This window comes from Sorex fumeus, unplaced genomic scaffold (genome assembly GCF_029834395.1).
Source record: "Sorex fumeus unplaced genomic scaffold, SorFum_2.1 ptg000022l, whole genome shotgun sequence".
NCBI lineage: Eukaryota > Metazoa > Chordata > Mammalia > Eulipotyphla > Soricidae > Sorex > Sorex fumeus.
Genome location: NW_026606079.1, coordinates 362,517 through 373,247, shown reverse-complemented (window position 1 = coordinate 373,247; position 10,731 = coordinate 362,517). Strand labels below are relative to the sequence as shown.

The following is a 10,731-nucleotide window of genomic DNA, read 5'->3' as shown; positions in this document are numbered from 1 at the left end:
CAGGATGGCCTGTCAGCCTGTAGATCTGGGGGCCTCGTTCCGGGGGACCCACGCACTCACTAGGCAGTGATTGTCCTCCAAACACAATGGCTGCAGGGACCTCCCAAAGACCCCCAGAATTAACTTGTCCTGTTGAGGGTCTGGGCTTCTCTGGACAGAGGCTGTTGACAGTCAAGCCCAGGCCTCCAGACCCTCAGTTCAGGGCCCAGCAGCCTTCACGAGCACTGGACTAAGAGTCAGCTGGCCTGGGTTTGGGTCTCTGCTTAATGAATATCCTATTTCGCTTCCACGGTGAAGGCCGGAGTTTCTTTCCATTCAAGCACGCACCGGCAGGGTCCCGGAGCACCGCAGGTGCGTGGCCCCCAAACGAAGGATGCCGATGAAGACGGTGCTAATTGCAAAAGCCGAGCCTAAGGCGGATGTCGGAGAGCAGCGCTGCGCTCCGCGTACCCACCCAGTCCTGGGTCCGAGTCGCACAGGCCCACTGTCGCCCCGCGCCCGCGGTGCCGGTGACCACAGGCCGGAAAGGAGCGCGGGGCGCCCGGAGGAAGGACGCTGGCGGGGCCTGAACGGTTTCAGACCGACAGAGGCGCCGGGGAGGGCGCGGGAGCTGCGTGGGCCGGACCCTCCCCCGGCCCCCAAAGGGGTCCCATGACCCCACCGATCTCAGACCCCTCCGGGGGCGCCCTCATCGGCTCGCCGGCATCCGTTCCACCCGCGCCGCCCAGCTCCCCAAGGTGACCGACCGACCCGTGCGCCCGGACTCGCTCGGCCGCCCGCTCACGCTCTCCCCGGGCCGCGGGCAAGGCGCGCGCCCCTCGGCCCGCGTCCCGCGTCCCCCCGACACCCGCACCGGCTCCCGGTGCGCGTCCCGGGGCCTGATCCCGACCGGGTCCCCGCGCGGGCCCGGAGCTTCCCCTCCCCGCCCCGCACGCGCACGGAGGCCCCCGCGGAGCCCCGGGGACCCAGGCGATCGGCTCCCGCGCGGGGTCCCGGCGCCCCCCTCCCCCCCGGGCCGGCGCAGCCCGCAGCCCGCCGGCGCGCACGCAGCCCCGCAGCGCCTCGGGAGCGGCGCGGGCGGGCGCACCAAGCTCAGCCTTTGTCAGCGGCGCCGCCCCCGCCGACGCGCCCCGCCCCCCGCGCCCGCGCGCTCCGCCAATGGGACGCGGCGGCGGCGCGCAGGCCCCGGGGTGTTGTCCGCGCCGCGCCCGCCCATTGGCTGCGCTCGGAGCCCCGCCCACCCCGGCGGCCCGCGGGGCGGGGCGCGCGGCCCGAGGTGAGGGACCTCGGGCGGCGGGCGGGCGGCGGCGAGGGCACCGCGAGCCGGGCAGCGAGGGCAGCGCGCCGGGCCGGGAGGTCGCGCCGAGCTGCCAGCGCCGCCGCCGCCGCCAGACTCCGACCTGCCGGGGGCGGGGGGGCTCCGTGGCAGGAGGTGGCGCCCCGGCCAGGTTCCGCCGCAGCCCGCCGGGTGGGGGGTCCCCGACGGTGACCAGTCCAGCGAGGGGCCGGAGAAGGACGAGGACCTGGCTGGCCATGGCGCTCGACTTCCTAGCTGGATGCGCCGGGGGTAAGGAGGCCCGCGGGGTGCGTGGCACTGGGGCGCGCGGGACGGGCACACGGGCGAGCGCTCGGCGCCGCAGCTCGGCTCCGAGCTCCGACGGCTGGCTCGCTCGCACGGGCCGTGCAGTGACCTCCCCGAGGGCAGGCGTCTTCGCCTTCGGGGCGCCCGGGAGGAGGAATCGGGGGGTGGGGGGGAGCGCCGGGGCTGCACCTGGGCTGAGTGGGAGCGCCGCGGGCCAAGACGGTGGCCACCGCCCCGGGCGCGGTTCCCATCGCCGGAGCAGAAGGCGCTCCCCGCGTCCCCGAAGTTTGGGTCTGAATCCTCCCCTCCCCCAAGCCGCCCGGGCCCGGCGGAAGCCACCCTGGACCCCCCAGGCGGGCTGGCCCGGCGCGCGCTGGAGCGGGCCGGCCGCGGTGCCAGGGCGCCAAGTCCGCCTTGGCACACCGCGTCCCTCCTGCGCGTTCCGTGAACCGCGCCGGGGTGGCAGAGGGGGCAGCCGAGCCGGGCGCCCGTGCACGTGGCACTGGCGGAGGGCACTTTGCAGAGAGGCCGGGCGGCAGCGCTGCCCTCCCCGCCCCGCCTGCGCCCCTGCCAGGCCAGCGCGAAAATACGACGGGCCGACGTGGGCCGCTCCCCCGTCGGCCCGTCGTATTTTCACTTGTTTGTCTTCGGGGGTCGCGCAACAGGTCTTATTCATTGACGGGGGGCCAGGCCGAGCGAGCTCCTCGCCTCCCTGGCGAGTGGACAGCCCGCGCGAGGCAGGCCCGCGGGCAACTGGACGGGCCAAGTGGCCTGGAGCTGGGTCGTGCGCTGACGTGGGCCGCTTCCCTGCTCCGGGACGTGCCTTTGTTTGCATCCGTAGCTGCTGGAGTTTGGCTCCGTCTCGGCCTGAGTCGGCTGCCAGCGGTACTGGTGGCGGGGGCCGCGGGGGTGTTCACCGCTGGAGGGGAGCGTGACTTAGCCTGGGCCTTAAGCGCTGAATTCGTGAGGCCGCTCCCTCCTCAGGCATGAGGAGGCTGGCGGGAAGGCAGCCAAGAAAGCGAACTGCGGGTGCAGTGCCTGGGATTAAGATTAAGATTGCTCCCTCATGCAGATGACGGGGTAGGGTGCTGGCCCTCCACTCGGCCGGCCTGGGATCGATCCCCGGCATCCCATATGGTCCCCCGCGCTCTGCCAAGAATCATCCCTGAGCTCAGAGCCAGGAGTAAACCCTGAGCACCCGCAGGGTGTGGCCTAAAAACAAAGAAACAGAATGAGCCCCTAGCTCCCCAGGGCCGGAGTCTCCTACCCTCACCCGTCACGGGCTGTCCGGCCGGTACCTCACCTCGAGTGCAGGGGGCCTGGGTCCTCTGTACTTGCAGAGACCCTCTGGGAGCACAGGGTCCTGCCCCGCCCCACCTGCATTCAGCCACTCCAAGCTCCACACCCTCCGGGCCCTCAGGCGAAGGAACCGGTGCAGGACCCGGGCTTGAGGCGCCATGGCCAGTACTCCCTGCTGGGGAACGAGGGAGGGGTCCCCAGCCCCTGCGCTGCCCCCATCTCCTGGTGCTGCCCACCAGGCTCTGATGTGCGTGGGGGCCACACCCTCTGTCTGACCCCCGGACCCCCCCCACACACACACCTGGGTCTGGTGCCTTCAGACTCAAGGCCTGCGGGCCCCAAAGAAAGTTCTGCTGCTGCCCTGCACTCACTTTAAACTTTATTTTTTTGGGGGGGGGTGCTCAGGACTCGCTTCTGGCTCTGTGCTCAGGCATCACTCCTGGCGGGTGGGGGGGATCATGTGGGAACTGAAGCTAGCTCAGTTGCATGCCAGGCAGTACTCTCGGGCCCCCATTTTTTTTTCTTTTTTGCTTTTTGGGTCACACCCGGCGATGCTCACGGGACCATACGGGATGCTGGGAATCGAACCCAGGTGGGCCGCGTGCAAGGCAAACGCCCTACCCGCTGTGCTATCACTCCAGCCCCTCTCAGGCCCCTTTAAACTCTTTTTTAAATTAGGATTAAAAACATGTTTTTAATCTGGCAGTGCTCAGGGGTGCTCCCAGCCTAATGCTCTGGAACCACACGAAGCCAGGGGTACTCCAAGACTAGTGCTCCAGGGACCATGTCATGCCAGGGCTGCTCCCAGCCCAGTGCTCGGGGGACCATGCTGTACCAGGAATATGTGTCTTCCATATGCGAAGTAGAAACCCGACCCACTGATCTATTTCCCGCATCCCCCATTTTGTTTTTTGGCTTATTTTTGGGTCACACCCGGCGATGCTCAGGGGTTACTCCTGGCTCATGCACTCAGGAATCACTCCTGGCGGTGCTCGGGGGACCATATGGGGTGCTGGGAATCGAACCCAGGTCAGCCGCATGCAGGACAAACGCCCTACCCGCTGTACCATTGCTCCAGCCTGTGGCCAGAGCTTGCCCTCGTCTGTGGTCCTAGGCAGGCTGTTGGCCAGGGAGGCGGGAACAGGCCTCTGATTGGCCGAGTGAGTCACGTGTTCGGGGGAGGTGGGCCGAGAGCCTTGATTGACAGACAGCATCCCGAGACTCATTCCCCCATCGACCCAGTCAGCCCGTGGCGGGGGCGTCCCTGGGCCACTGGCCTGGACAGAAGGTCCAGGGAGAAGCTGGGCACCCGTCATGGGGGCATCTCATCCTTCTGATGACCCTCTGTCGGGGGCGGGGGGACAGTGGGTAGCAGTGGGGATATTCTGTTCATATGCCTGTTTTCATGAGAACAAATCCCCCCCCAGCTACCCCCTCCGTGGCTGAAGACATGGGGGCAGCTCCCCCTTCCCCCTGGCAACTACCTCCGTTTCCACCAGGTCTGGGTTTCTGCATCTGTCCCCGCCCTGCGGAGGGTGGAGTCAGGGGCTCTGCATCGTGTCCAGCAACGCAGCGCCCGAGACGGAACTGCAGGTGTCGGGCGCGAGTGTTGCCCTCCTGGGTGGGGGGCTGCATTCCTGGCGTTAGAGCTGGGGGTCACGGAAGCCCGGCAGGGAAGGAGCAAGGTGGGGGTGTGGGGGAGGCCGGGAGACACCCCCAGGAGGTCGGCCGGCTGGGAAGGGGCAGGGGGCCTCTCTCCTGTGCACCCCGGTCTCCAGGCCCCGCGCTGTCTGCTTCTTCCCGCAGGTGTGGCCGGCGTGCTGGTGGGACACCCGTTTGACACCGTTAAGGTGAGTGCTCGCAGCTGGTGGTGGGGGCGCCTGCCCCGCAGCCTGCTCTGTCTTGGGGTCACGGGCTGTGGCCAGCCGGTCCTCCTGTCCCTATTCCCAGCCGGCCTCGGGGCGCGGGGCTGGGTCCCGCCAGGTTCTTGTTGGTGCCCGCCAGGCGTGAACACAGTTACGGTGTCTCCAGCCCCCTCTGAGCTCTTGGGCCTTTGTCAGCCCCCTGCAGCCCAGGGGGTGCAGGGTCCCCTCTGGGCTCCAGCCTCCTGCCCGCCCACTGTGGCCAAGGCCACACGGGGTCACTGAGGGCCCCTTTCTGTCTCCCGGCTGGTTTCCAACGTCAGGCTGGGATGGGAGCCTAGGTGAGCCCTGCAGCATCTGTCCCCATGGGCAGACCCCGGTCCAGCCCTGCGCCCGCAAGCACACACGCGCGCACATGTGCGCGCACACACCGGTAAATATTCTTCTGAGAGGAAACTAACGAGGCCGCGGCGACGCAGAGCTGCTCTTCCTTGCTGCAAATCCGTTTCCAGATCCATTTCCGCGCCGGCAGCCCCGCCCACCCTCACGCCTGCGCACGCAGAGCGTTCCCCAGCCCAGCCGGGCCTCCCCCGGCTCCCCCCCACCGTCCGCTCATCTCATCCCACGGTCGTTCCCACGGGCCTGCTTCCTCCCATGGCCCCGGCCAGGCCCCAACATGTCAGGAAGAAGCAGATAATCACGTCCTATAAAACGTTTCGCATTGAGGCTGGAGAGATGGTGCAAGGGGGTTACGGTTCTTGCCTTGCCTTGCCTGGGGGTCCCACCGGGTCGGACCCCCAGGACTGCGTACAGCGCCATGAGCATCACCAGGAGTGATCCCTGAGTGCCGAGCCGGGAGTAAGCCCTAAGCACAGCCACGTGTGGCCCCAGAACCAAAAAAAGAGGACAGAGAGAGGAGGGATGGAAAGAAAGAGAGGGAGAGGAAGAGAGAGAGGAAGAGAGAAAGGGAGAGAGAAAAGAGAGGGAGAAAGGAAGAGAAAAGAGAGCGAGGGAGGAAGGGGGAGAGAAAGGGAGGAGGGGGGAGAGAGAGAGAGAGAGAGAGGTCTTAACTACTCAGTGGTATTTTGGACCACACCCTGCAGTGCTGGGGGCTGTCCCGGCTTGGCTGCTGGCTGTGCTCCCAAAGGTCAAGTTGGAAATGTGTGACGTTGAGAACTGTCCACTGCATCGAGGTTACATTCAGCCAGTCAAGCTCAAGAGTCTTTTGGCTTTGGGGGCTCTGCCTGACAGTGCTCAGGGCTTACTCCTGGCTCTGCGCTCAGGGATCACTCCTGGCAAGGCCCGTGGACCACATGGGGTACCGGGTATCGAACCCGAGTCGGGTGGGTGCCAGGCAAACGCCCTCCCCGCTGTGCTCTCTCTCTCTCCAGCCCCTCAAGGATTATTTTTCATGCCCTTTCTGAAGATGTCAGGAAGGACAGACCGTTTGCTCTGGGTGCCTCAGGGCCACTCATTGTGAACTTGACCTTACAAGCTCAGGGTGTCAAAGCAGACAGCACCGCCCTGTAATTTATTATATACACGTGTGTGGCTCGGAGACATGAACACACTGGGCGGGAATTGTTGGCTTTCTATGACACTCCTGAAACTTAGTTACGGAAGTAAAGCCTTCTGAGCCACCGCAGAGACATCCCTGGGGACAGACGTGGGCGCCGGGCCCCAGGGCCCACACACGTGCCTGCAGTGAGGCGAAGCACGCGTGAGAGGCGTGCGTGCACACACACGCGCACCTGATGCGCTGCCGGAGGACCGGCCGGGCCAGTGCCCCTCCCTCTGCCCGCCTGTCGCCTCATTTCCCCAGTATTTCATCCTCACTTGGGCTCCACGGCCCCGTGTGGCCTTGGGGACCTCATAAGACAGCTGCAGACACCACGCTATTATTTACTGACGTTGGTCACACCTGGCTCAGGTACTCGGGGCTCACTCCAGGGACTGAGGGCTTTGGTCAGTGGGGAGGCCGGCGCGATGGCCGCTGTACAATCTGTCTAGCCCCCAGAGCTGTCTCTCCCGTGGAGGGGATTGAGAAGGGCTTGAGGACCCCCCGAAAACTTCTCCTGAGCCAGCGCCCCGCCTCGGCCAAGGGGGACCCCCATCCTCCCGGGTGACGGGTCCACCGGGCCTTGCAGATGAGCTAGGTGGGGTTCCCCTGCCTTGGGGAGGCACTGGAGGCCCTTAGCTGCCAGCTCCCTTCGCGTGGGCCCAAGTTCCCCCTCACCAAACCCAGGCAGGAGTGTGGGGAGCCCCCAGCCCCTCCGGGGCTGCCCGGCGCCCCCTCCTCTTCACGGGCCCTCCCTGCAGGTGCGGCTGCAGGTCCAGAATGCCGAGAGGCCACAGTACCGGGGTACGCTGCACTGCTTCCAGACCATCATCCGGCAGGAGAGTGTGAGTGGGGCGCGGGCAAGCCCCGGGAACGGGGGGAGTTGCGGGGTGGGGCCCCCCACCCCCCACCCTCACCCCGTGCCCTCTCCGTCCTCCCCCGCAGGTGCTGGGCCTGTACAAGGGCCTGGGCTCGCCGCTCATGGGGCTCACCTTCATCAACGCGCTGGTGTTCGGGGTGCAGGGCAACACCCTGCGCGCGCTGGGCCGCGACTCGCCGCTCAACCAGTTCCTGGCGGGCGCGGCGGCGGGCGCCATCCAGTGCGTCATCTGCTGCCCCATGGAGCTGGCCAAGACGCGGCTGCAGCTGCAGGACGCGGGCCCGGCGCGGCCCTACCGCGGCTCGCTGCACTGCCTGGCGCACATCTACCGGCAGGAGGGCGTGCGGGGGGTGCACCGCGGCATGGTGGCCACGCTGCTGCGCGAGACCCCCAGCTTCGGCGTCTACTTCCTGTCCTACGACGTGCTCACGCGCGCCCTGGGCTGCGCGCCGGGCGACCGGCTGCTGGTGGCCAAGCTGCTGCTGGCGGGCGGCACGTCGGGCATCCTGTCCTGGCTGTCCACCTACCCGCTGGACGTGATCAAGTCGCGGCTGCAGGCCGACGGGCTGCGGGGCTCCCCGCGCTACCGCGGCCTGCTGGACTGCGCGCGCCAGAGTTACCAGGCCGAGGGCTGGCGCGTCTTCACGCGCGGCCTCACGTCCACGCTGCTGCGCGCCTTCCCCGTCAACGCGGCCACCTTCGCCACCGTCACCGTGGTGCTGTCCTACGCGCGCGGCCCCGAGGCGCGGCCCGACGGCGACGCGGCCGGCCCGGCGCCCGCCCTGACGCAGAGGTCCAGCCTGTGACCGGCGCGGGGCTCCCCGTCGGGTCCGCTGCGCTCCGAGGCCGCCGTCCCGGGGCGCAGCCCCTGGGCGACTTGGCACCTGGCACGGGCCCCGCAGGCCGCCTTGGCCAGTCACCGGGCACGCGGGGGCCATCTCTCCAGCGCCCTGCCCGCCCGGCACCTGCAGTCCCCAGACCCCACCCTCTGGGTGCGCCCGCCGTTGGGTCCGGTGGGGTCTCGGAGGGCTCCAGGCCGCATTTTGTCTGCCACCTGTTCCAGGCTGTGGCCGACAGAAGCGGCCTTGGGGGCCTGTCCACTGGGCACTGCGGGGCAGAGGCGGCCCTGTGTGCAGACACTCCAAGAAGCCACATGCTTGGGCTTCAGGGACGGCAGGAGACCCCACCCTCCACACCTCCCAGTGAACACTCCTGGCCGCAGGGAAACTCCCTCTGGGCCTCAGGCTGCCTGTCTATAAAATGGGCCCTGTGGCTCCGGCCCTCCTGTGAATGGTGGGTGCGACGCCACCCAGGCCTGTGGCAGCGAGGTGGCTCGTTCTGTCCAGACTGGCGCTGACCCTCACCCCCCTGTCCGGCCAAAACTGCCCAGGGAATAAAGTCTTGTTTTGTAAAGAGCACAGCCGTGGTTTGTGTGCCGGGAGTAACAGGCGTCCTGCCAGCGCGGGCCAGGGGGTCAGGCCAGCTGGGGGCCACCCAGCACCGGGTCACTCTCCATCCTTGGCTTCCTCGACCTGCGCAAGCAGGAGCTGGCAGGAGTCCGGGCAGGGAGGAAGGCCGGCCTGCTCAATAGCTGGAGTTGAGAGAGAACGGCATCCCGGGAGAAGGGAATGTCTGAGCCACGCTTCAAAGGCACGTGGGCAGTCCAGAGACAAGAGTCCACCCAGCCGAAGAACTGCGAGGGCTTCCTGGAGGAGGCAGCCAGCCTAGGCCTGACCACTCATCTACCTTTGCTCTCAGCCCCATGCCCCCTGTCACCAACCTAGAGGATTTGATGCCTGCCTGGGGGGGAGGGTGCCCACTCTCACCCTCCTCACTCTGCACTGACTCCCAGATTCCTGGCAGGAGGCCAGGAAGGATCTGGCTGGTGACCCCAGTGGAGTGTTAGCCCTTTGGGGGGGTCCATGAAGGCCCAGGCCCCACCCCCACGTCTTCGGAGGACTGGTAGAGATGCTGGAAGCCAGAGCCCCTCCCCCCAGCCTGCATCGTATCAGGGGTAAATCGAGCAGGGAGCTAACGAGGAAAGGGCCGGGCCAGGCCCGGGCGAGTCCGGGCAGGCGGGAGGCGGGTCTGACTGCCGCTAGGTCACGGGGCAACGCGGCTGTGAGCGGCAAACATCGCGGCTGCCCCCCAGCCTGGGGCTCCGGAACCCCCATTCCCGCCTCCCCTTCCCGGGGAACACGGGCTCCCGCCTCAGAAACGCCGAGGCGCATGCGCCAGACAGGAACGTGCACCTGGGCCTGGCAGCCCGACGTTCTGCGTGGGCGCAGGGCCAATGGGATACTCAGTCGGCCCGGAGGGCGGTTCCTCGGTGGGAGACTGATCAGTCCTGGGGGTGCCCTGAGTGGTGGCTGGGATCCGGCTCCACCTTTGCTTTGGGGCCACACCTGGTGGTGCCCAGGGCTGACTCCTGGCTCTGCACTCAGGGAGCACTCCTGGAGGGCTCTGGCAACGATCTGGGGTGCCGGGATCGAACCCGGGTCAGCCGCGTGCAAGGCAAAGACCCTCCCCGCTGTGCTATGGCTCCAGCCTGTCGCTCTCTCCCGCCCAGTGGCCTCAGGGGCTCCCCTGAGATGCTCAGCCCCCAATCCTCGCCTGCTGCTGGGCACAGCCTGTCTTGGCTCACTTTTGGGGTGCAGCCGGCCTGGGGGGGGCCGCGATGTAGTTGAGGCGGAGGGTTGTCTGGGTGCCAGCATGCCCGGTGATGCCTTTCCCGGCCCCGAGAGCTGGGGTGGTCATGGTGGTCCTGGTCTGGCCAGTGTGTGTGTGTGTGGGGGGGGGGGGTCGGCGCTGGGGCTTCTGAAGAGCTTGGAGGGGGGCCGGGGTCGTCCCTTTTTCTATGCTGCCCCTCAGTTTGTCATTTGCAGCCAAGGGCCTCGCCAAGGAGGAGAGGGCGGGTGTGTGTGAGCACAACGGTTGGCAGGTGAGGGTCGGGGGTCGCAGTGTGAAGATATGCATGACCCCAGCCCGGCTGCCACGCAGACCCAGAGGGGATATGGGGGGGGGGGGGTCAGGAGCGGGTCTGGGGGCTCTAGGGATGGTGAGCAAGGGCGGTGCGAGCTGCACCCAGGCAGCCCCGCAAGGACTGGGTACCACGGCCCAAGTGAGGGGCTCGAGTCCCCAGGTCCCTCGGACACGCCCTGCCCTTCGCTGCCACAGCCCCATGGGTTGCCAACAAGGCAGCATGCGGGCCCCGCGCCCAGCACACCTGCAGGGGGCACTGCAGCGCTAAGTCTCAGTACTCGGGCAGCTCTTCACAACCAAAGCTGGGGGCACAACCATAGCCCAGAGGGGAGCACACTGGCCTTGCACTCGGCCAACCAGGCTCCATCCCCTGCATCCCGGGGGAGGAGGGGGGTGTCCCAGGAGTATCGCGGGGCATTGGAGCGATAGCACAGCGAGGACGGTGTTTGCCTTGCACGCAGCCGACCCGGGCTCAATCCCCAGCATCCATCCCACATGGTCCCCCGAGCCCCGCCAGGAGTAACTCCTGAGTGCAGAGCCAGGAGGAACCCCTGAGCATGGCTGAGTG

General features: G+C 67.5%; 1 protein-coding gene across 1 annotated transcript; it reads left to right on the top strand.

Annotated features, from left to right (window-relative positions):
• The first annotated feature begins 1,485 nt into the window (after window positions 1-1,485).
• On the top strand, window positions 1,486-8,599 carry SLC25A29 (solute carrier family 25 member 29). Its single transcript, XM_056113777.1, has 4 exons — window positions 1,486-1,567; window positions 4,688-4,731; window positions 7,063-7,146; window positions 7,247-8,599. The coding sequence occupies exons 1-4, from the start codon at window positions 1,534-1,536 to the stop codon at window positions 7,985-7,987; spliced, it is 903 nt and encodes a 300-aa protein (XP_055969752.1). The 5' UTR covers window positions 1,486-1,533; the 3' UTR covers window positions 7,988-8,599.
• Window positions 8,600-10,731: the final 2,132 nt, after the last annotated feature.

Coding starts and splice junctions, on each gene's coding strand:
- SLC25A29 (XM_056113777.1), top strand. CDS start 1,534: ATGGCGCTCGACTTCCTAGCTGGATGCGCCGGGG. Junction 1,568..4,687: donor CCTAGCTGGATGCGCCGGGG/GTAAGGAGGCCC, acceptor TTCTTCCCGCAG/GTGTGGCCGGCGTGCTGGTG. Junction 7,147..7,246: donor CCATCATCCGGCAGGAGAGT/GTGAGTGGGGCG, acceptor CCTCCCCCGCAG/GTGCTGGGCCTGTACAAGGG.